This window comes from Poecilia mexicana, unplaced genomic scaffold, assembly GCF_051168715.1.
Source record: "Poecilia mexicana isolate PSO_F unplaced genomic scaffold, ASM5116871v1 scaffold_2, whole genome shotgun sequence".
Classification (NCBI taxonomy): Eukaryota; Metazoa; Chordata; class Actinopteri; order Cyprinodontiformes; family Poeciliidae; genus Poecilia; species Poecilia mexicana.
Genome location: NW_028263371.1, coordinates 39,247,784 through 39,273,308, shown reverse-complemented (window position 1 = coordinate 39,273,308; position 25,525 = coordinate 39,247,784). Strand labels below are relative to the sequence as shown.

General features: G+C 37.4%; 3 protein-coding genes across 3 annotated transcripts; 1 reads left to right on the top strand and 2 right to left on the bottom strand.

Annotated features, from left to right (window-relative positions):
* Positions 1–553: 553 nt before the first annotated feature.
* Positions 554–11,315, bottom strand: LOC106911161 (OX-2 membrane glycoprotein). The gene is made up of 7 exons (XM_014977914.2): positions 11,175–11,315; positions 10,141–10,221; positions 9,727–10,047; positions 8,204–8,533; positions 4,381–4,665; positions 2,998–3,099; positions 554–2,067 (listed from the first exon to the last, which is right to left on the bottom strand). The coding sequence occupies exons 2-7, from the start codon at positions 10,211–10,213 to the stop codon at positions 2,060–2,062; spliced, it is 1,119 nt and encodes a 372-aa protein (XP_014833400.1). The 5' UTR covers positions 10,214–10,221; positions 11,175–11,315; the 3' UTR covers positions 554–2,059.
* A 901-nt stretch (positions 11,316–12,216) lies between these two features.
* Positions 12,217–17,940, top strand: gphra (golgi pH regulator A). Its single transcript, XM_014977917.2, has 14 exons — positions 12,217–12,467; positions 12,853–12,912; positions 13,094–13,197; positions 13,282–13,388; positions 13,473–13,574; positions 14,561–14,681; positions 14,766–14,846; positions 14,938–15,047; positions 15,149–15,237; positions 15,961–16,053; positions 16,267–16,362; positions 16,754–16,843; positions 17,066–17,131; positions 17,225–17,940. Exons 1-14 carry the CDS (start codon positions 12,426–12,428, stop codon positions 17,429–17,431), a joined length of 1,368 nt encoding a protein of 455 aa, XP_014833403.1. The 5' UTR covers positions 12,217–12,425; the 3' UTR covers positions 17,432–17,940.
* On the bottom strand, positions 17,864–23,490 carry pdzk1 (PDZ domain containing 1). The gene is given in 6 exon segments (XM_088016184.1): positions 17,864–18,731; positions 19,197–19,538; positions 19,614–19,838; positions 19,925–20,535; positions 21,967–22,180; positions 22,295–23,490. Coding segments are annotated over 6 exon segments (1,653 nt in total). The 5' UTR covers positions 22,502–23,490; the 3' UTR covers positions 17,864–18,677.
* Positions 23,491–25,525: the final 2,035 nt, after the last annotated feature.

Here is a 25,525-nt window from a genome sequence, read left to right as displayed (position 1 = left end):
GTCATCCTAGTGACTGCTATGGATTGAGCGAGAGCAGCTTTTTACAGTGGCAGAACCAAACGCCACCACCAGGAGCGTGATCTGCCCTGCTGCATTCCTCAAGCAAAATGTAGTTGATCCAACATATACACATGATATAAGACACACATACCTCTCTGTAATGTCGCACATTTGTGTTTATTTTACACAAATTCCTAACTTGAGTAGCCTGGCTAACGTAATCAAGAATTATTTCTACAGCTGCCTGGTTCCATAAGCGCTAAATTAAATACCACACGTGCTTTTCGTGCAGGAAATCAAACGTTACCATCAATTACTTGCATTACTTGAGAAAGGCATGGTGTAAGTTTCTGAAAGCATATGGGTGCATCTTTTTTTCACCATTTCCGAAGATCCACCCTCAGTGCTCTGGCTTAGATGAAAACAAAAAAAGAAAAAATCAGCATCTGGTAGGCAGATTTGGTACAACAGGGAGGAATTTGATCTTTGGTCTGAATCCAGTTAGAGACATACAGCATAAAGCTCCAAAAACGGTGACAGAGAGAATCCATGGTTACTTTTTCAGTCATTTATTTATTCTTTTACAGTTATTTTAGATATGGTGGTTTTCATGTGTCTTCGCTGAAATACAGTATTTTTGTGTGATTGAAAGCCTTCAGCGGGCAGGAATGTTATTCCTAACGTAATTCTGACGACTTCCATGTCTTACATCCGTCAATAAACAAGAAAAAATGCAAATCATTCGCTTCAGTAACTCTACTGCTTCAAGTCATAGCTTTGAAAATAAAAAGCCAGTTAAAAATGCAAAAACAAACAAAACAAAAAAAAGATCAACTAGAAGCATCAATGCGTTTTCTTTTATGCTTTGATGTTTCTGTGTGTTTGGTCCAGAGTGAGAGAGAGTTTTAAAGAACAGAGAGATCCTTTGAGCTGTTTAACCTGAAGTGCTCAAGTCATTTTTTTTACGGCGTTGAGACAGAAAGTGCCCGACTGCACAGTGAGCAGCAGGACACACATTCTTTCAGGGGCAACTAAAAGGCTTTTGAAATTGATTCCAGCCATCTGACCGGAGAATTTAACATTTAACAAAAAACATACGCACCTTATAAAAAAAAAAAAAAAATGCTGTGGAACACATTTGGTATGCAGTGCCTTACGAAAGTATTCATGACCTTTGAACTTTTTATTATTTTGTCATGTTGCAAACACTGAAGCGTTTGCCCATTTTTTCCATGAAAAAACAGCACAAGCTCAGTAAATCGTTGCCCCATTTAATCTCTAACAAACCTTCCAAAACATGATGTTTCTACCTCCAGGTTTCATTGTGGGGAATAAGCAGCGTTACTCTTCTGTCACATGTAGTTTACTGCAAGTAGGCTTGGTTTCCCTCTGACCAAAGCCTAAATCCGTTGTTCAAGATGGCATGAACACTTTTGGAAGACAGATTACAATTCACCATAAGAATTTTAATTTCTTAAATTTTTTTATAAACCCTTCCAAGCTCTCAAAATAATGAGTTGTCAATCTTATACTTCAAAAACAACATTTGCAGTATTTGTAATGTTAAAACTTCATTCAAGTTCAAATGTTTTTTTTTTTTCCTTTGGAGTTTGTATTACATTTTAGTGAGTAAGAAAAATAGAAAATATTAAGACACATCTCTGAGGTTCATGGGAAAAAAAAACAAAAAACAGAGACAACCACAGAAAGGTTTTCTGAGGGCATGAAATGTTCTGCAGAATAACTCAACTCAGCCGCACAGAGACTCCGCTGTTCGGGAATGTGTAGCCATCGACTCAATCAGTTACAGAGCTGAGATGAACAAAAATAGAAAAAAAAAGACGACTATGGAAGAGTCAGAGTAAAGCTGAGTGTCGCCCAGATGGTGATGATGAATAGGATTGTGCTGGACAGCCCTTAAGGAATTCGAGAGCATCTTCCCTTTCCAACCATATAGTAACAGATATGGCGACGATGAAGAGAGACGAGGACACGGCAGGGAAACGTTCTCATCAGGACGGTCCTGAGAAGATCCTCTTTTCAGCTCTTGTGGCTAAGATCACTCATCTGAAAAGAAATGTGTACAAAGAGTTCACAGAAAACAGAAATACATTTTGAAATGTTGCAACTTTAGAGGAAACTGTCACTCTGCTAGTTTTATTACTCCAGACTTTTAGTTTAACTCTGAAACTGTAACTTTGGGAAATGATTTCCTAACAAAGTGTCACTGTAAATAATTTTACAGGAGAACTGCGTCACTGGTTTTAGTCAAACTGGGTAAGCCATTTTCACACATGAATTCCTGGAAAAAAAAAAAAAAAAAAAAAAAAAAAAAAATATATATATATATATATATATATATATATATATATATACATACATATATATATATATGTATATACATATATATATATATATATATATATATATATATATATATATATATATATATATATATATATATATATATATATATGTGTGTGTATATATATATATGTGTGTGTGTGCGTGTGTGTGTGTATTACAGCATATTAGCTCATCATAATGAAAAGTCACCCAATGTCATCACATTAGGTTATTATTTTAAAGTGAACATGACTGGACACACCTACTGGTCACTGAAACTTGCTTTTCTGGCCAGTAACAACATATGTACAGTTACCAAAGTGAATCTGAACAGGAATCTGCTGTTTCTGGGGTTGTTTGCCAAACAACACACTAGAATAAGCCCAGATATTATATTCTGTTTATTTTAAAATAAAACCTCATGCTAGAAAGAATATTTGCAGAGCAAGTCTGTTGGAAGCATTAGGGGAATTTATTACCTTTCTGTTCCTCCCCTGAAAATTCCTAAAATATTACTGATCTTTAACTTATAAAATCAGATTTAAGGCAGCTTGCTCCACAATGTAAGCACATCAATTAGCTTCGAAGGGTATTTCTTTTATTAGGAGACGCCCTTCATGCATTAGAAAACCAGCAAACACATGCGCTCACCTTCTTTACGCAAAAAACACTTCCAAAGGCAGAAGCACAAGGACATCACCAGCAGAGCTGCGACCGTGGTGACCGAGATCAGGATGGTGAGAGCCGTGCCAACTGAAGAGGGGAAAAGACAGGCCTGATCAGGAGATTCATTACTTGCCATGAACTGTAAAACATGTAATTCTTTAATGTAATTGACGTGCTGAAATGTGCGCAGTCTGTTTTGCACTAATCTGAACCCTGCTGCTCCGTTTCAGGTCATCAGTAATTCAATTGCAGGTTAAATTTATAGTGTTAACCGTCCAACTGCTCTCCTTTTGCACTCTTGACCCTGTGAATTGAGGTAAATTTAAGGCTGGCAAAAGCCAAAGCAGTGATGCATGAGCTAAATATGAATACCGGTTTAGAGTCTTATATCACACTCAACTTGAAGCTGTAAATAATTTGAAGTTTAGATTGGCAAAGCACCTGCAGAAATAGCATGGCTGATAGATCTAAATCTCCACGTGTCCGCTACACAATCTTCCTTTTTTGAAAGTATATTTCTCTGTTTGGTTCATTTAAGGCTATTTCACGGCAAAGGACAGCAGTCGAATAAATTCAACTAAAACGTTTTTCCTACCCCTCCAGGATACTAGGAAACCACATCGTTCCAGAGAAGCATTTCTAAGTGCTGTTCAAGAGACAAGTTGTTTATTTCTACTGGGAATAAAGTCTCAATTCTAAGTGTTTTGTTAAGTTTTCTTATTTATGTGTCAGTGTTGCTTTTTTATCACAGCTATTCTCCTATTTATTGTTGCTTTCAGTTCACTTGGTATAAAATAGTTAGGATCTGTTCAAACTAGAAAATAAAAAAAGAGTAGGTGAAATATAAAATGATTTAACTTTTTGGGTTATTTTATGCTTGATAGATAATTTAACATATCACAACAGTGATGCAAATTTGATCTGCTAAAAAAAACATTCAAAGTTTGATTTATGTTTATGAGTAAATATGTCATAAACAATGCTTCTCTTTTGATAAATGACAAAAAAAAATGAAATGAATCTTTCTATGTCATTATCGGATATTAATTTGTTTGGATACTGTCAAATTTAAAAGTACTTCTACTGACATGTTTTTTTTTAGAGAAACAACCAGTTCATCAGTTCTTAGTGGGAAGATCTAAACTAAAACATTTCAAATTTAATGGATTATTATTTCAGATCGTTTTTGCGGCCGATAAAGCAGAAAGAAAGGCAGCCAAGTCATGTCACAGCAGTTTTCTGCTGCAATCATATGTATTCATTTATTTAAATCAACAAAACTGCATTAAAAAGGTGATACTTGTTAACATATTACCTGCAGAAAGGACATAACACCAACAAAGGTGCAGATGTTTGCTGATAACTTACTCTTAGTGTTCATGGATACAGCGATGGGTGACTCGAGCCCTTTGTGATGCACCAAGCATTTGACAGACACGTCTTTCAGCAGCCCTGATTGGACGGTCAGCGTGCTGATGACTAGTGTGGTCCCGTCATCCTGACGCAGATGCACGGTCGCAGGGGGGCCAATGGTGCGGTTGTCCGTCTCCACATTCCACACAATCTCTGCAGGAGGCCGAGATACAGACGTGCAGTTGGCTTCGATCACGCCTGGAGACGTGGTCTTGTAGCTCACCTGAGGTTTTGGAAGAACTGAAAACAAAAAAAGACAATGAAAACCAAGAGAGAAATGAGAGAAAATGCTACGAAGCCTTTCCTCAAATTTAAGAAATGTTCTATTATACTAGGACAAAATAACAACAGACAGCAAGTTGTTTGAAGTCCCTAAATATATTGTTTTGCCAAATTAACTGCCTAGACTCATGTCTTCGAATAGTTTGTGATTATATATCATGAGCATGACACCTGGGATAAAAGTTTCTGTTCTTGTTTTCTTAAAATCCATCATTAAATCTTAGACTGTTTTCAATTCCTTGTTCTCGAGGCTGGGTGAGGAATGCGAGGCACTGGAATGGGGAGCATTTTTCTTGGCAAGAACGCGTTCAGCCACAGTTATTTGGCTCTCATGGTTATAGATTCCTTTCAGTATTCTGACTGAGGAACTTCTCCCACCTTTGGTCTGGATAACATCGGATTGTGAGGGTGGTTTGGAACAACAGGAACGAAAATTCAGATCAAAAACCAAGCCATGAAAACGTCATGTGGATTATTACGATTATTATTATGTTCATAGCGGCTTGTTACCAGAAAATCTTTAAATAATGTTACACCATATATACATTTTTCAGCATGCAATTTAAAGAGTATTCTTTCAACTTGAAAGAAATACATAACCTAATGCTAACATACAATAACGGATGTCATATTATGGTATATTGTTGAAACGTGATAGTTTATTTAAACATGCTCACATATAGTGTGTCTGATAAAAACTCACGGCACTTTTTGAACATTTTACGTTTTAGCCAAAATTGATTACTTTTCTTTCCACGCAAAATTCAACACCGGCTACCCTACAATAAGAATTAATAAAAAGTTTCTAAAAATATATATAATCAACAAGTAAAATTTCATATGTATGACTATTAAAAAAGCTTTCCCTTGTTACTCAGAATTAAGCTCAGGTTCATTTTGTTCTTGTAAAATATGTTTCTATGACTGAACAAGGGCTGGAATGAATCACGCATTATATAAGGACTCACTGATGCCAGTGCATTTTTGAGTAGAGAGGAGACCAAAAACCCAACAATCTCTTAGCCACAGGTTCGGCTCTCAACCACTGCTCATGTACTCCAAAGACCTTTATGGTAGAGTGGACAAATGGCTGTGGTAGCTCGCTTGAACATCACAGAAACACATTTCAGAGATTGTCAGACCAGAAGAAGAACAGAACTGTGTCCTTCTTCTGTTCAGGCCTAAAGATATTTGGGCCTGAACTTCAAACATTCTGTCTAGAGAAACTCAAGCCCTGCCTATTACTTGGCTTACACCATGCATACTGTGAAACTTGGACATCAGGCTCGGGTGGCGATTCATCTTCCAACCAGAGAATTTTCCAAAGCTCAGCGCCCAGAAATCAAAGAAGTAATTTCAGCAGCAGTAGGTGGAAGGATGAAAAGGTCTGTATTTTGTATTTTCCACACACGTAATGCAATTAAATTATTTTCAGTTGTTGTAAAAATGCTGTATATATCAAACATGACTTAAAAGACATTTGGATTTGCAATTTGACGACTTCAAATTGGGCCCATGTCTCTTTAAAAATCTCCATCTCTTTTCAACGGCGAGCCTTCGGCACATCATCACAACAATTTATTATTTTTTGCTGTTTAGTACCATTTTTTATGAATGTTGGACTGAGAAGTAGTTCAGCAGATGCACATACATTGTGAATGGAAGATTTAAAATTATATCTCCCACTAACTCTAGTGTTCAAAGTTAAAACTAAAACTTTTGACTGTTTTTTACAGGCTGATATATTTGTACTCTGTGTCCAAATATTCACCATAAAACCCAATGCGTTTGTGTTAGTATTTCTGGATCTGGTTGTAATTTCCAGGTTTCAGGTTCATGCTGTCACCGCAGGATGATTAATGTTAGGTTTGTGTTTGTGTTGGTCATCGCTGTTCACAGATTGTTTGAAAGTCGGGGGGGAAAAAAACAGCAGAGGTCATTATGTCACCCAATGTGGAGAGAATCCAAGAAGAATATTGGCACAAATAGGCGGCAGGAATGAAAAAAAATAAAAATGTTAATCATGCATAGTCATAAGTAAAAAAAAATAAAATAAAATACTGTACTATACATTTCAGTTTCAAACAAAAGCACATCTGTTCCTTGAAACTAATGGAAGAGAAAGGGAACGGGAGAAAAGTTGAAATCCAAAAGAGCACAAAGGAGAGGCAGACAAAGCACAGAGGGAATCACTGTGCGGCGAACACTGACACAGTCATGCATCAGGACGTCACTCCCTGCCTCCATCATTCTTTCGAATGCTCCATTCTGCACGTTGACATTATTGTTCAGTGTTTGTGTGGAAGCAGGTCTAGAGAACTGTCGCTGCTGCATCATTAAAGCATCTTGCATTGAGAAGGAAGAGAATGTTAACATTAATATCCGAAACCCCAACAGTGCTTTTCCTTTGCTGCCACCAAAATCTAAAACTGGCAGTCGGTCCTTGCTTCTCGGGTTCAGTGAAAACCTCTCCACTTGAAAATTTTGTTTTAAATAACAATAAAATAAAGCAGCAAATGATGAAAAAAAAAAAAAAAAAAAAACTATGTTGGGATAAGTGGATTTAGCACCAGCCACTGAAAATATAAATTATCCAAGTTAGCTGGGTAATTTTATGAAAAAAAAAAAAGACGTTCCTAGTGCCAAAAAGGTACTTTGTAACACCACCAAACTAAAGTTTCTCTTAAAATTTCGCCTTAGTTACAAAACGTGATCGATGTAATGTTACCCACTGAATGTGCCTGAATTTGGAGCCAAATTCAGTTTAGGACTTTATCTTTCTAAAGCCTTACACTGTGATAAATAGAAAGAGAAAGAAACCCTCTTCCTTTTGTGCTTTTCAGTATTGAGGAGGAATTCAACAGGTTGAGAGATTCATCACAGAGAGCATCATCTCCACTGGAGCAACTCAGGGAAATCTTAAGATTATGTGTTTCAGTTATTGTGTGAAAGGGAAATGTGACTGAGACTGAAGGAGATTGCACTAGATGAATGAAGAAATATGCATGTTTTGCAAATTGTTGTATCAGAAACTGTGCCAAAGTAAAGAAGCCCTGCCTTACTAAGTATCAGTAATGTAACTAATTTGACTAAAATGACTCAATTTAGAAAGTAATAGGTCATGTATTGAATTCCCTTTTGTCACATTTCCTAAGTTTCACGTTTTTTTTACTTAACTTAAAACAATGTCTATTCAAATGTAAGTGACTTTGGCATAAAAAGAAACCAAAAAAAAAAAAACCAAAAAAAAAACACACACACACACACAGTCTATCTTAGCAACCAACGTAACTCAGTTTTTAATTTTTAGGACAAATCCCAAATGTGCTCAAGAAGACATTTTGATGGAAATATTTGCTACATCTTTATTGTAAAAATTATTTTTCAATTCCTGGAACTTGATAAAAGACGGGGAAACAAACGTTTTGACCTAATGTTGCATGGTTGAAGCGGTTATGTCGACGGGTAAAAGCGAACTTGAAAAGCAGACATTTACCGTAGGTAGAGAGACAGACCACAGAGCTCTTTGTCCCCTCGCTGTGCGTCTCATAGAAGCAGGTGTAGCAGCCCTCATCCTGGATGGCGACAGGCTGGATCGTAAGCTGACTGTCTGACAGAGAAGCAGAGAGCCAGACTCTCCCCTGATAAGCTGGCTCGATCATGGGGTCGCTCCGCTTCGCAAAAGAGGCCACCTCTGTCGATTCGCCTTGAGCAGGCGTGTGTTTCCACAGTATCTGCTGCACCTTTTCGGGCAAACCAAAGGAGCATGACAGGGACGCCTTCTTGCCGCTCACTGCTGTTTTGTTTCTCTCTGATGTGACTTCGGCTGCGAATGAAACACAAAGGATCAGTCGAGGGCAGAAAAGACAATAAACATAGCTTGGAGACGAGGGGCGCGTAAAGGAGAATGTTAATATTGGGAATATGAGGTACCCAAACAGAAACCACTCAGTGGAATCTGGCCCAGCTGTTTCTGCTTAGGAGCTTAAGCTCCCCTTCTCCCACTGCTGCACAGCTCTTTATTAACATGACTGGCCCGGACTCAGCACGCTCATCAGTTTCTGGTCAGAGGTTAACAGCGGTTGGGAACACGTGTGTTCGCATGTTTTCAGTTTTAAGCTTTGAGGGCAAAAGGGAAAGCATCCAAAATCAATCAAGCGATGGAATATTAACAGGGACAGCGACTATGAAGACTGAATGCAGACCACCGTCTTTTTTGACACTCTTGTGAGAGCTCTGTCTTCAGCCAACTTATCCCTCGTTCATATTGGCTACCCTTTCGTAAAAGACTTTCCTAACAAATCTATCGCTCTAACAGATGTGAATGTTGTCTGTGCCAAACAGAGGACAACTTGCTTCACAACGCGAGAGCTTACAATTTTAAAAAAAATGTCCGTTTGTCAGCTTATCTCTTCTTACTATCACTGGGACTGTAACTCATTCAGGTTTCGAGTGGAGGTTTTACACACCCAGTTCATGACTCTTCCTTCTGCACAATGTCATCTATGTAACATAAATATCACGATTGCTTAGTAGCAGTAAATAATAAATGAGATGGAAGGGATCATTTATTATGGAGTTACACAGGGTTCAGTCATTGGATCTTTCTGATGCATTTTTATCTGCTTTCAGCTGTATTCACAGTACTGATGCAAAATCATGCCATACTTCTCCTTCATGCTAAAAATATATTCAGATTGTGGTAACTATTAGTAAATTGATGGACCCTCTTCAATATAAGCTACTCGTATGTGAAATATCTTAATGAATCTTTCCCTTATGCATCCACAAATCAGGTTCTATGATTATTAAAGCTGCATTAATTATTGCTCCTCCATTGAGTCAAACAACTTATTCTGTCCATTCTCTTCTACCTTTCCCCTAGATTATAATCTCCTCCTAGCTTCTGAGCTATACTAGTGTCTATCTCATCTTTAATAAATATATTTTATCCTAAATGCAAAGTACTTGTGTTCTCAACCTTATCAGACTCAAAATAATCATAAATATTTCCTTTACCGTCAACAGTGAGACACGTCTGTCCTTGCTTTGAACCTGAAGGACTGAGCTCAAAGATGCAGGTGTAGCAGCCTTCATCACGGAAGCCCACCCTGCGAATGGTGATCGCTGAGGAGTCCTTTGGTGAGGTGGCGAGCTCCACATGCTGCTGTCCACTCACGCTGTCTCTGTTACCTGGCTGGTAGCTCAGCAGGGTCTGATTCTTGTCATCCAGCCAACGGACCTCCCTCAAAGTTTCACCACGGTCCTTTGACAGCGTGCAGGTAAGTGTAAAGGGTTTGTCCACTGGTGCCTTCAAACGTGCCGGCGCCGTCACTCTACCTGAAATCAATATTTTGCAAATGGAGAGCGGGAGTAGTTTTTTTTAATGTTTTTTAGTATTTTATTGGTTTGACTTTGCATGCCCCTACTCACCATGTGTTTGTCCAATTAAGAGGAGGAGAAAAGACACCTGCAGACCTATTCTACATGTGACAGGGATCATCATCGTTCTCACTGAGGAAAAATAGAAAGACCTCTCATCATGACCTGAATAGATTTTTTTTTATAATCATAAATCAATTTTTGACTGTGTTTCTTGACAATGCTAGAACACATTTGAACTAGCTGGTCTCTGGATCCAGATTGAATGTTTCACAGGATTACTGTCAGGACTTTTAAGTGGAAAATACAGATCATAATCCTTTCCAAAACCAGTTTTTTATGTGTATTTGGAATCACTGTTGAATCCATCTTGCTGTTGATTTTATTTGAAGTGAAGTTACATATTTTCTAGGCAGTAGTTTCCATCAACCTCATACCATGCACCAGCAAAAACGCCCTACAGTATGAAGCTATGAAGACCATGTTTTACAGTTAATACGGCGTTATTAAAGTCTCACCTTCCCATTTCATGACAAAACATTATTCTTTATTGTTCTGAGCAAAGAGTTCAATCGTTGTCCTCTTTGCCAATAAACCCCACCTTTCCAGAAGGCATTTGGTTTGTCCACACAGTTTTTAGTCAAGCTTCTGGATGCTTTAATTTGCCAGCAAACAATATTCAGCTCAGTGAGTCAAAATGATCAAAATCCAGCTATCTGTTATTATTTTATATATTCTTTTGTATCTTCAACTATGAAGCTGTTCTGTTTCTACTCCACATTCTTTATGATTACATCTGTTTTTACTCCGTATGCCAGTGTTTCATGTAAAATATTGTACACTGAGCCAGCATATAACAATTATTTGCACTTTAGTTCATTATAGAACCTTGAAGCATGAAGTGCATTTATAAGTTCAGCATATTTTTCTCAACTGCCAACATTTTAATCCCGTTTTGAAATATAAGATACACTAAACTAAAAACTGTTAAACTAAAAACTTTTAGTTCTTTATTAATCAAGAGAACAAATCAGAGTTCACAATAACATTTCTTCTACAAGTTGTATCAGTTAACAGAGACTCACCTTATGCCTCTTGTTACAAATGTGAAAAGCCAACAGCTTAAGACGGTCTACCTCTGCATCATCTCCTGCATCCTTATAATCCAGCATCGGCATGCGATAGTTTCTGCTCCTCCAAGTGTTTCGCTGCTGCGCTCCCCTCGGACTGATACTCTAACCGCAGGCAGCACTGGACACTAAAGGCGCTCTACCCAAATTAAATGTAGTCCACGATGAGGGCTGAAAGTTTTGGTTCCACGGCGCCCTCTGCTGTCACGGTACATACATTGCGCGCAAATATAGGATCTCGAAAAATAATATATTATTTATTTGTTCATTTATTTATCTACTTATTTTTTTATTTTAAAATATACATATATGCATAGCTGATAAGACAATAGAAAATAGAGATATATAAAATGATCAAAATAGTCAATCCTAAGCAGCTTATTTTATTTTTGAGATTTGTATTATAATTTAAAAATACACAATAAACAAAGGAAATTTATTTATTTATTTATTTTACTTTGGAGAGAAAAGGTTAAAACAATAAATGAATAAAAACATTTGCTGTTGCTGACGGCGCTTCTGCCATATTTGTGAGTGGCAACGTTTTGAAAGTCAACTACTATAAACTACGTTTTTACGACTGAAGAAACACTGTTTGTATTAATTTTAATGATAGTTTCATATATATACATGCCAGTACTGAATATGTTGATATTTAAGGCAAAAACATTATCTGAAAATCAAAATAAGAGAACAATCAATATTAAACGGATGTGCGTACAATAGTTCTAAACTAAGCATAAAAATAACATTTATAAAATAAATGATTAATTTAAAGCCTATGCATAGTTAAATATATCCGGGAAACAATTACACTCACAATATGGCGGCGATATCAACGAACGGTCTATGTCTATGACCGTGCTGTTTTAAAATTACAAATGATAATAAGTGATTATAAAAGTCTGTTTTATTATTTTCTGTTTTGTTATCTTGACTTAAGATTTTAACCTTTTTATTTGTTTTCCTTACTTTGAATGGCGAATGACGTAGTATCCCTGCGACGGAAGTATGTTGGTGACGACTTGCTGTTGTAGCTTGACAGCTAAACAAGTGTCAAAATGTTAGACACATAACACACGGTTCACTTTTAAGAAAGACGGTGTTTTTGTCCTTGGGGTTAAAATGAACTAATCTTGGCCTGCACTTTGCAGCACTGGGGTTTTTCGAAGTGTTTGAGGTTGTTTAACTCGCATCATAATCATCATGTCGTTTCTGGTGGACTCAGTCATCATGTTCACCTCTCAGGTAATCGGTTGGAAGAAGTATACTTTTCCGTAGTTAACTTAGATTTTTAGGACATGGATCCAGTTCTTCTAAGATATTTCAAGATGAAATATGATCGGTATTATCCACATTAATTATATGGTTTCTCATAAGTAAAGTTTGATAATGCACGTATTAAAAGTGTTTTTACCAGCTCAATTAGCATTTTATGATGTTGTTTATCAACTTGTTATATGATAATCATTAAGAAATTAGTTGGTATTGAATTAATGTGAAGTAGAAGAATTAATATAGATTGGGTTTGAACCTGATTTCCATAAGGTTTTTCAAACTACTTCATATATGAAGTTACTGAGTGTCTTTGTACTTACCATCGATTTTTTTTTTTTTTTTTTTTTGCATCCAGGTGCTGTTTTTTGGGTTTGGTTGGTTGTTCTTTATGCGGCAGCTGTTCAAAGATTATGAGGTAAGGTGTTATTCCATTTGCAGCATTAGTAGTTTATGTCTCTAAAATCCAACTGGTTTTTGTTTAAGACATAACATATTGATTCTAATAAAAAGAAACACAACAGATACAGATATTAGAGGTTTCTCTTCTTTAGCAGACTTGTAAATGTTTTACAGTCAAACTGTGTTTTTGTTTTCAGGTGCGACAGTATGTTGTCCAGGTGGTTTTTTCTGTCACCTTTGCGTTTTCCTGTACAATGTTCGAGCTTATCATTTTTGAGATTCTTGGGGCCTTAAGCAGCACGTAAGTGATATTTACTTTTGGGGAAAAGGCCTGATCCCTTGGTTAAAACAGATACAATTTGTTCATCATCATGTTTTGTCCCAGTTCCAGGTATTTCCACTGGAAGTTGAATCTGTATGTGATTCTGCTGGTTCTAATCTTTGTGGTGCCTTTTTATATCGGTTACTTTGTTGTCAGCAACATACGATTGTGTAAGTTCAAGAAAAAAAAAAAAAAACTTTTAACATTTGAAGGTGCTGTTCTAATAGTGAACTGTTTTCTTGTTGTCTTATCAGTGCAGAGGCAAAAACTCCTTTTTGCCTGTATGGTTTGGTTTACCTTCATGTATTTCTTCTGGAAGTTAGGAGACCCATTCCCAATCTTGAGTCCAAAACATGGTGAGTAAACGAGGCTTCATCAAAATGTTGCATTTCATGCCGTGTTAGCGTCATGCCAACGTATTCACATCCTTTAAGGATTTTTCACATTTTCTAAGGAAATTCAGTGGAGCTTATGTCATAAACAAACATAAAGAAGTGCATACATGAGATATGGAAGGGAAAGGAAACTGCTTTTATTTTTTTCTAAAATAATAATAATTGAAATCTGGTGTTATATTTAACTCAATCGCATTTAGAGCCCAGCTAAATAGTAAATATGAAGGCATTGGAGGTTTGGTAGAGAACATTTCTGAACAAACAGCATCTTTATAACAGAGAGTCCAGAAGAAAGCCGACAAATGGCCTGGAGTTTGCCTCAAGTAATGTAGGGAACAGAAAGTATACTGCTCTTATTTGACCTACATTTAAATGTTTTGCCTAGATTCATTATGCAGGTTCATCTTGCAACAGGACAGCTACTCTATACATACAGCCAAAGAAACAGAATAGTTTAAATTAAAACATTTGAACACCTGAAAAATTATGTTCATAAACACTTCATCCAATCCGACTCCCAGGAGAGGATTTTCAAAAATGAATTTGGGAAAAATTTCAGTCACAACTGTCAGTAGTACCACAAAAGACTTGTATCTGTCATTCAGGGAGAGATCTTTCTACAATCCACAGATTGCACTTCACACATTTCAAATATCTGTTTTGGGAAAAAAAAAAACAACAACTAAAAAAAAAATACCATTTTAAAACCGAGGATTGTTTTCCTCCCATTTCACAGCTATGTGATACTTGTGTTGGTCTATCACATAAAATCTCATTATAATACATTGAGGTTTGCAATTGTAATGTGGCAAAATGTGAAAGAGGCCATTTGCAAGGTTCTGCACCGTCATTCATCTGTGAAGTTTATGAGCTGTTTGTTGTTTAGTGTCTCTTTCTGTCTCTTTCTTTAGTGTCTTTAGTGTCTCTTTCTGATTGATTTTGTGCAGGGATTCTGTCCATTGAGCAGCTCATCAGTCGTGTCGGTGTGATCGGAGTCACCCTTATGGCTCTCCTCTCAGGGTTTGGTGCCGTCAACTGTCCATACACATACATGTCCTATTTCCTCAGGTTCGGCCCGTCGGCTGTTTCTTTGCAGTGTTCAAGCAGAAGGTGGCAGTGTGTCTTCACAGTTAGCTTTTGTTGTTTTCGCAGAAATGTAACAGATAGTGACATTCTTGCTCTGGAGAGGCGGTTACTCCAAACCATGGATATGATTGTCAGCAAAAAGAAACGGTGGGAATAATGATTTTACACCCCCTCTTGATCTTCAAACCATTTTTTCTTTCTGCAAAAAGTAAAATAACGCTTTCTTTTGTCTCTCAAGAATCGCCATGACGAGGAGGCAGATGTACCAACGAGGGGAGGACCAAAACAAACAGACTGGTTTCTGGGGCATGATCAAGAGTGTCACCTCTACACAAACAGGCAGTGAAAGTATCCTTCATGCTTGGATGCAAGCATCTCTATATTTTAGATTCCTGCTAATTATCCTGAAAAAATCTTAGCTGCTGTGATCCCTGACTTCCTCGCTGTAGATTTGTCTTTGATCCAGCAGGAAGTTGATGCTCTGGAGGAGCTGAGTCGACAACTCTTCCTGGAGACGGTGGATCTGCAAGCCACCAAGGTAAACAAGTGTGTGCCCGAGAATTTGGACCTAGTATGTTGATTGGGTAGGAGACTGGCATTTGCTGAACATGCAGATTATCCTGCCTAAGTAATTCATGATGTCCTGCTTTTACATAATTTTACCCTGCTTGAAATCAGGAAAGGGCGAATGCACTACTGTATTTTCTATATTTAGCTCAATCATCAGTACAGCTGCCCTTATTCTCCAACGGAAAATGAATTAGGTATATTAATGGAAAAAGTGCCTGCAATGACTGTGCTTTTAACTGAGGCCAACCAACTTTTAAAGCACTTAAGGGCTGGTTTACCTCTTTAGTATCATATTTGTTTACACATGTTCAAATAAACAGTTAACTGTGGCTACACACACAGCAGTCACCAGGCCCTCACCAAATGTAGCACCGTTTTATGCTCAGCTCAAGTTTGTCATGTCGTCAACGTTTTGAATGTTTTCACGCACAACGCTGCTGTAATTAACACGTTTTGAAGGTGGTGTGATTAATTTTACAGCTGTTGCCACAAAAAATGTATAAATTTTAATGTTAATTACCACATAAACCTGTGATTATCTTTGATGGAAACCAGCAGAATTTTCTCACCTGGAGTAAACATTTAACATGCATGAACATCAGCTTATTTTCTAGTATGTTTATTTATAACTAGTTTACCTTTTGTAATTATGCGATGGATGATTTGTCTTGTTTGTTTTTTTTTTCTTTAGGAGCGAATTGAGTACTCAAAGACCTTCCAAGGGAAATACTTCAACTTTCTTGGTTACTTCTTTTCCATCTATTGTGTTTGGAAAATCTTCATGGTAGGAACACCGCATTCGTGTTTTACATCTCACATAAACATTCACGTCACTTCCTGCTGGCTATATGTTTACTTTAAAAGGTAAACATATAGCCTTTTAAAGGCTATATGTTTACCTTTAACATATAGCCTTTAAACCACTGATTTAAACCACTTTTAAATCAGTGGTTTAAAAGTCACTGATTTCACTTTTAAACCTTTCTTCCATTTACAGGCAACGATAAACATAGTGTTTGATCGAGTTGGAAAGACGGATCCGGTGACCAGGGGTATTGAAATCACAGTGAACTACTTGGGCATCCAGTTTGATGTAAGAAACACACTTGTGTATGAATTCATTACTTCTGAGAGCTTTTCTATTACTTTCAATGATCACTGCATGAATTTATCCTATTCCTCTCTGCAACCTCTGCTTCTTTAATGTTGACATCAACTCCGAATTTAAGCTTACAAATACATTTAATGATTTACTTTTCAGAAATGTGTTTATGTCTCCAACTAATCCCCCAGGATCACCTGGAATGACCTCTTGTAAAGATAATTTTCTGCCTTGTTGTCTCTGCAGTTAACCAGGTGTTGTTCATGTGTGTTCACATAACAGCAGTTGTTGAGTCCAAGAGGTTCAGGTTCAGAGGGAGGAATCTAAAACGCCAAAGGTTTTGGCTTTCTTTTTATGTTTTCTCCTCTTTTCTGTGTTCCAGGTGAAATTTTGGTCCCAGCATATTTCCTTCATCCTGGTTGGAATAATAATTGTCACTTCCATACGAGGTTTGCTTATCACACTCACAAAGGTAACGATGGCCCATTAGTTAAAGTGTGCACGCTTAAATTCAGATTAAAACCTCTAACCTGCAGTCTGTCAAGTTTTAACATGTGGCAAAGATTATACAGTTATACCTAAGGCCAAATATTTTTCAACTCAAGTATTTAACACACATGCACATTTTCTTTCTTGAAAAGTTATCGTTTTCAGTTTCCATCTTCTGAATATTGTCACCTTCATTTTATTTTAGTTCTTCTACGCAATATCAAGCAGCAAATCTTCCAATGTCATCGTGCTTGTCCTCGCTCAGATCATGGTGAGTGTGTTTTTCTTCAGTCGAGTACTTCCTGCAGCCTTGAGTTAAGTTTGAATCCATTTCTTAATTTTTATTTTTATCTGAATCTATAAGGGGATGTATTTTGTTTCATCTGTGCTGCTGATGCGCATGAGCATGCCGCTGGAGTACCGCTCCATCGTGACAGAGGTTCTGGGAGAGCTCCAGTTCAACTTCTACCACCGCTGGTTTGACGTCATCTTCTTGGTCAGCGCTCTGTCCAGCATCCTCTTCCTTTACCTCGCCCACAAGCAGGCACCAGAAAAACACATGGCCCTCTGAACACCTGTGGCGTGTTTAGCCTTCACTGATGCGTGGGCTGAATTTTATTCTGCAGTTCTGAGAGATACAGAAATCATTTTTGAGGCATTTACTCCTGAATCAGGAAAAAAAAAACAACAACAAAAGAAACAAACATTTCTTAGGTTGACTATTGGAGCACATGCTGAAGGAACTTTGCAAACTGAAAACAGAGTGTTTACAGAAAATCATTCAAATGAAACAAATAGGGTTCTTTCCTTGCTGTTAATTTTGTACACTTTTGGTTAATTCTTTATATCTTTATGTTTTAACACACTGGTTGAAACGACACACATTTCTTGTTTCACTGCAGGTTTTCCCAACTGTGATTTTTTTTTTTTTTTTTAATGTTCAGATATGTCATTCAATTTGGGAAGAAAGCAGGCACTCAAAAAGTCAGCCTTTACTCAGATGGAATGTGTTGATTTTTTTATTTTATGTAAGAAATGTGAACTTTCATGTCAAATATTAAATAAAGGAAAGAAAATACATGTTTACTGCATACGGAGATGATTTTAAACTATGTTGACAACGATTATCTCAGCTTTTGCAAAAGGGGCTATATATCAATACAAGTTTTGATCAAAACAATACAGCGCCCTCAACATTTATTGGCACCTTTTTACCATTTTACATTGATAAAAATGTGTAAAATTTGTTAAAGTGTTATTTTATTTCAGTAGATGATCACAAATCTAAAGCTTTGCTTTGATTCTCTTACCCTGATCTTTATGGAGCTAGTTTTTTTTTTTTTTTTTTTTTACTTTCCTTATGGTCCTTCTTTCTGGGTGTAATGGTAAAAGAGCATTTGGTTTCTTCAAGTTTTGTTTGTCACAGCTCCATCTATTTTAAGCTTTGACTGTAGATGTGGACTTGTTTAGGTTAGTAGCCATCTTCTTTCAGCCATTGTCTGTGTTATGAGAATGAATATAGTACATGTATGCAAGTTAAAGTTGCATTTATCCTTTTGGTTAATGTGGTTTCAGTGAATGAGGAGAGCACTGAAGTTTTTCTTAAAGGCACAAAATGTTTTTTCTCCTGCAAGTTCCAGGAACAGCTATTCTGCTATGAATCAGCTTTTGTGGGCAATTTCTCAGTCCCAGTGCTGTAATTATTATTATTTTTTTAGTTGTTGTTGTCATCTCTCTTACTACCATATGTTTCACCGGAATGTGTGAAGCTCAGAGAGCTTTAAAAACAAACTCTTCAGATTCCTTTGGGCGTCGTTTCAGAGTCTCTCGTCGACGCCGTCTTCAGACGAAGATGATGACACAGAGGGAGTCTAAAAGTAGGAACAGAAAGTACGATAACATTTTTGTTTGTCATATTTCAGCTGAACCAAAATGAAAGCCACATGTAGGTAATTGATGAAGTACATTGGAATATGTGGTTGCAACATGACAAAATGTGAAAAGTTCAAATGACACCAATGACTTTCCGGAGCACTTTAACAAAAAGCAACAAAATGTTATGTGGTGAAATAATCAGCAGTATAACTCTAATCTCGACACTCTTGTTAAAATCGTATATATTTACAGTGGCATGATTTAGATTCTAAAATATTCTTTAAGAATGTCAAGGGACATAGTTGAAATTATACTCTAATTGTTCACAATTAGTAGTTAATCATTCATTGATTTGATACTGTGATAATTTGCACAAAATATCCTAGAGTGGATCAGAACAGTCACATTTAACACCATGCTGGTTAGAAATATGACCGGTGATGGTAAATAGCACCACTCACCCTCTGTCTTTCCTGTTGAGGTGGAGTTTCTGGCCTGGCTTCATCCTCCTCCTCCTGCTGCTGCTGCTTTTCCTCTTTCCTGTTTGGTTTTGGAGACTCTGCAGTGCGAGTTTTCCCCTTGAAGGTCTCCCCAAGGAGAAGCGGTGTGGTCTTCACACCTGTGGCTTTGAGCTGTTTGTAGACATCCTGTCTGGCCACCAGCATCTCCAGAGTGTTGCCACTTCTGCGGATTATGTTCACCACCTCAGCATGGGTGCTCTGCTCCACATTCTCACCGTTCACCTCTATCACAACGTCGTCGTTCTCCATTCCAGCCTTGTCTGCTGCACCGCCTTTCACCACCTGAAAAGAGGTGATTTTTACCAGGTTCTTGTGGAGTAGTCTTCCTCAGAGAGTGCTTGTTCTTGTTGATCTTACCTCTGTGATGTACTGGCCAAGCACCCCTTCAATGCCGTTTAGGTGAAAGCCATAGCCGGCAGAGGTTTTCTCCATTCTGCACAGTTTGGGTCTCAGTTCCTCCGTTTTATCTCTTCCAGCCATGGATTTTTGGGCAGGAGCAGGTAAGCTCAAAGCTTCGGTGTAACTGGGTGGGGAGTTAGAACCTTTCATCTCCTCCCAGAAAAGCATCGGAGACACCTTACCCTGTGAGACATGAAACATGATTACCTTAGCATGTTGTCAACGTTGTAAGCAGAACTAGAAAGACTACAGGTGAGTAGGTGGCTCACCTGCTTGTACATTTGGTCCGTGTCTTTGTCCACCACAAGGAAGGAGCATGTGTTGTTACATAGCCTGATCCAGTCCACCACCTGTTTGTGGCTGCATTTGTCCACATCCGTCCCGTTGACAGCAACAACTCTGTCCATTTTCCGCAGGCCAGCTTTTTCTGCAGGGCTGCCTTTGTCTACTTCCCCTATGAAGTGTCCTGCAAGAAATCATGGAGCGTGTCGTTAAACCACGACCCCTTCTCTGCAGTGAAACACACAGGGTTATTTTTTGGCCTTGCCTCCTTGGCCTGGATCCTCTTTGAGCAGGAATCCATATCCATCAGACCCTTTGGTCAAATTGATGAAGCGCGGTTGCAGTGGGAGAAACTTTACTGTTGCCAACCATGATCCTATCTTGTTTTTTTTGTTGCGATAGAAACTGTCCGTTTCCTTGTCAACAAGCAGGAGCATGACGCTTTTTCCTCCCAGTTTGATCTTTTCCACCACTTCGTCATGCGTGTAGCTTTCTATGTTCTCCCCGTTGACCTCGAGCAGACGATCTTCGTTTCTGACTCCAGCGTTGTAGGCTACTCTGCCCGAGTCCACCTGAGTCATGAACAATCCTGGTTCGCCTGGTAAAACAGACAAAATAGATTGATGCATGGATGAAATCGCATGAAAAAACATTTCTTATTCGCTTGAAGAAACAGCAGAGCCTCTGTTCCAGATGCAAAAAGCCATTTGGTGACATTGTAAAAGCACATCAGAAAAGACAGAAGTATTTTGAATGCCTGCAATCATACATATATTTTTATGGGTTTTTTAAATTATTGTGTTCAAAATCGATAGAACTATACAAATTAGAAAAAAAAAACTACTCAGTAGATGTAGGTTGTCTTCTCTAGAACATGTTTTACTCATCTCTCTAAGGGTGGCTAATAAAATTTTAATTTTTATAATTAGATGTAATAATAATAATAATAATAATAATAAGGTGAAGGTACTTAGTTTTAACCTAAAAGACTCCATCTAGCTCTGTTGCTAGGTAACATAAAGCTCCATCAGCACTGCAGTGAAACCTCTGCAAAATCTAAAAGGACCTTGAAATACTAATTCAACGATATTTCTGTCACACATGATGGTAATATTAACTAGTCTAGTTCTTACATTCGATGGCTTTGTACTCATAAAGTTTATAACACGTTCCACTCCTTTAAGAGACCTTAAAGACTTTCCAGTCCGGGGATAAATGCTGTTCTCACAGAAACCAAGAGACTATTGGATATCATGTCACCACCCAGAGTGAATTATGATGTTATAGTTGATCAGATCTAAAAAATAACTGTCAGAGAAAGTAGATTTTGAGAGACATTTATGCATTTTATACAGTTAATTACTTATTAGGAACCCTTATCAAGATGTGAAATAACCTTAAACTAAATTTATCTGCTATTGCAGACATAAGCAGAACATTTTAGAACATACAAGCTTAATTAGACAACGTTAACTCAGTATAAAACATTAAACTATTTCATTTAAAGTCTCCTGGTGTTTCTGAGAGTTACCTTGAATACTTTTTAACTTCCTAGGGGTTTTGGATAAGAAACCGGTTGTTATGGAAACCTGGTCATCTTTTTGCTGCAGTTTCCTACCTTCTTAGCTGTGAAATGTATGTGATGCCAATATAAACTTGGACTTTCTCCCTGCCTCATGGCCAATAATGGTTTTATTGTCACATTATATCTAATTATGAATTACTAATTTATAGTTTACAGAAACACCGCTCAACTTAGAAAGAATAGATAAAGACAAAAACAAAATGCTTCAGTGAGATTTAATTTCTAGGAATTGGGCATAGATGTGTGTGGCACAGGTGATTTTGAAAGAAACACAAAAACACTCGCATGAATAAATATATGTATTCAAATTAAATGCTGGATTTTTCTCTTCTAAATGTTAAATCTATAAAACTGTGCTGCAGCAGGGAATAATAATATGATCCTATCATGAGGATTTTCACACCTTATACCCTTTGGTGCTATAAATGCAGTTCCATATCTTACCTCTTACTGAGCGAAGAGAAAACCCATATCCCGAGGAAGTCTTGACCAAGTAGCACAGTTTGAGTTTTGGAGGCTCTTTGGTCGCTCCGTTGGCCACTGGTGTGAGTTGGGGATCAGACAGTTTCACCCCCAAAGCCTTTGCTTTCTTGTAAGACGATTCATCCAGGATGTGGAATGAGACGGATGCCCCGCCGTCCCTCACCAGCTCCACCACCTGTAAAAAGGGAAAACGAAGAAAAAAACAACAACAAAAAAAAAAAACTGAAAATGAGTCGGAGTCATTATCGATTTGATTAATGCACTGCAGTGCCTCTGAAGGCCTGCTCACCTCGGAGTGGGACAGCTCATCAACAAATGTTCCATTGACCCGAAGGATGCGGTCTCCGTCTTTCATGCCGGCCAGTTCAGCTGGGCCTCCCATTTCCAGGCAGCGGATCAGATGACCTTCCTCATTTTGCTCCACTCTCAGATAGAAGCCAAACGTTTGACCCGGAGTCTTGGTCAGAGAAATCACCCTCGGCTTATAGGTGGTCATGTCTCATAATGGAGTGAAAGAATCACAATCTAATTATTATTCATATCTCGTGCAGTGATGCTGAGATAATCTAAATCTTGCATTGTATTAGATTAGATTGTGATGACACTTGACATGTATAATTAGCTGGATAATTAGAAAGTGAAATCAAAGGAGAAATATATATTTTGCTAGAGCAGAAGAAAAATATGCTTAGAAATGTTTGTCAGGATTATGGAAAATTTCAAATTTTCCTTTTGAGCATTGTAGGCAGTTTTTTTTGCAAAGGTTTTGTATTTTTCTTTTTCTTTTTTATTTTTTTGCAAAAATATAATAAATTGTTGATTTGCGGAAAAATGAATTGAGCAACACAAAATATTGCAAAACACAATATGCTGAGGAGACAGTAGAAGTGATTTGTCCAAATTATAATTTATAGTTTTCCTTTTGTGCATCTACCAAGATTATGTAAGTGTTTCTGTTAAGATTTTTGTGGTTGTTTATGTTTTTTCCCTCTTTCTTTTGGCAGAAATATACTAAACTGCTGCATTTGATGAAACATTGGAAACAAGGAAAAAGTCACACAAACTATTGCAAAAACACAATATGCTCTGGAGATGATGCAAGTGATTTATCCAAATGAAACAGGTGCATATAGTGAGATTGTGACTTTAAAAATTATGACAAAAGATGCCAAAAACATGACTCCTGAAATAGCATTACATTTAAGGAGTACCTGCAGTTTTTAAGTAAAAAGAACACAATTTAAAATCCTTCCCTCCCCTCTTCTCATAACCCGTGTTACACATTGTGCATAAACCTTTTAATACACCACATGGAAATAAAAAAAACAAAACAGAAGTGCTGATGTCTTCAGATGAGAAGTTAATCTTCCATTATCGTTCAGCAGAGCTGGGTAATTATTAACAGACGACACAGCTGACTGTAAGTCATAAAAACCTGTGTGGACTTTGAATGCAAAATAAGGATTGTCCCTTTAATTCCTTCGATCGCTTGTTATTAAAGCTGGGCCATAAAGGGATATGTACTGTAGGTGATTCATCTGACATGTGAAACACACTGACTTCAGAGGAAAAATACAAAATGGTGTGAGGTTCTTTATTAAGAGAACAGTTCATGACTTGCACACCTTCGTCAGGAAAGCTGAAAGGATGAATCTCAGTTGTTTTTCCTGCATCGAGGCTGCGTCCTTCAGATTCACCAAGATAACAGAATGAATTTAGATTATGCTGATGATACATGGATTTTCTTGAACACCTAGTCTCTGCCAGTTTACCGCGTAACGAGAAAATCAGTCACCTTATAGTATAGATTATGTAAGTATTTGAATCTCTTTCAAATATGTTTTTTTTTTTAAACGTTTACAACCAAAATTATTTCCTTTAATTTCTTGGAAGCTTGTCCTCACTGTAAGAGACTAAAGGGGTTGTTAAACCACTTCATGGTTTTTAAAAATGCAGACATGTAATTAGGAGGTTTGAAGTAAGCAGTAACACATTTAAACATCTCAGATTTACTGATCTACTGATTTACGTTTTACTCACATTTCTGTCAATCTAAAGAGGTCCTTAAATACATTTTATGCCATAATTCTTTAAAACAAACTCTAAAATTAGAGAATATTCAAAAATTACTCACCAGCTCGTCTCTGCTTGACGTCCAATTCCAAAGGGGGAGCTCACCTGTCAGTGATTAGCTGTTACTGAGTCTTAAAGCTGCTTCCCTCCCACCTCTCCATCTCTCCACGCGGACTTTGACAGGTCGAAGGTGAGACTAAAGGCTGAGTTATTTAACAGCTTTTAAATAAGGCTGTTATGGCTGTGTGTCGAGGCGATGGCAATGTGCGGCCTTTCATCTGAGGGTGAGCGGTCATCCGTTCAGCGGTCAAAGGTACACAGGACTGGTGTCAATTCAACAATTAAAGTAGAGACATTACAGTCAAAATGAAGCGGGAAGCGTCCTTATGGTGTTTGCTTATGAATGACGAATGATTTAACTTTGTTACGTAACGTATTAGACCGGGAAGCCACGTTTGTTGTGGATCTTGATGTTTTAAATAAACATCAGTTTTGCATTTAGGAGGACCGATCGAGCCAGTTTTGATGACACATCAGCAAAAGTTTAGGTTAATCAGGAAGACAACAGCAGAGTCATATTAAGTTTTGGGAACATCTTTATAGAAATATTTTTTTTTCTAAAAATATATATTTGTCTTTTTCAAACAGTTTAAAAAAAAGCCTCCCTTCAAATAAAAATATTAATCCAAAATGTTACAGTAACTTCGGAAAATCCTGTGTGTGTGATACAAAGCAGCAGTGATATAACGCTGTTCGATTTGTGACCCAGAGATCATAATTTTCAAAAAAATTGTACGCCCCTTAAAAAAATGCACTGGTAAATATTTCAAATATTTAGGTCAGAACTGTATTTTTTTAACACATGGGTAAGTATAATTTTTCATTTATTAATGTGGTATGTTCAGCTGTTTTCACAAACGCATGTATTTGGAAAGGAAAGAGGTGAGCTGAAGAAAAGCAGTCATTTTTTATCATTATGGTTATGTTACTGCAGTAAGACCCTTCCTTTATTTTAAGGTTGTTTGTTATGTTTTTCTAAATGATTGACACAAAGCCATTTTAGTCATTTGAACTTAAATAAGTTGCACAGAATTTTTGGGGGCTCATTTGTTTTTGTTTTTTGTTTTTTTTTCAGTCTAATACCACAGGGAGCATTAATGCCTGCTGAGATATTCCTAACTGTAGGTGGAAAGATGTATAAAATCCATTACCTACTGGACATCAATTTCCATTCAGCAGCCTGCAAGAACACATATCGCATTACCCCCACAGTCTTTGTACACACTGCAGAAATAATGATGCAAACAAAACCATCTCACTACACATCTCTTAACTGTACTTACTCCAAGTCACTACATTTCAGCTCTTGTGCAAAAACAATAGAAGATACTCCAAATGTTTGTGCTTCATTGTTAAAAGAAGGATCTTGTATGTTCAGGAAAAAGTG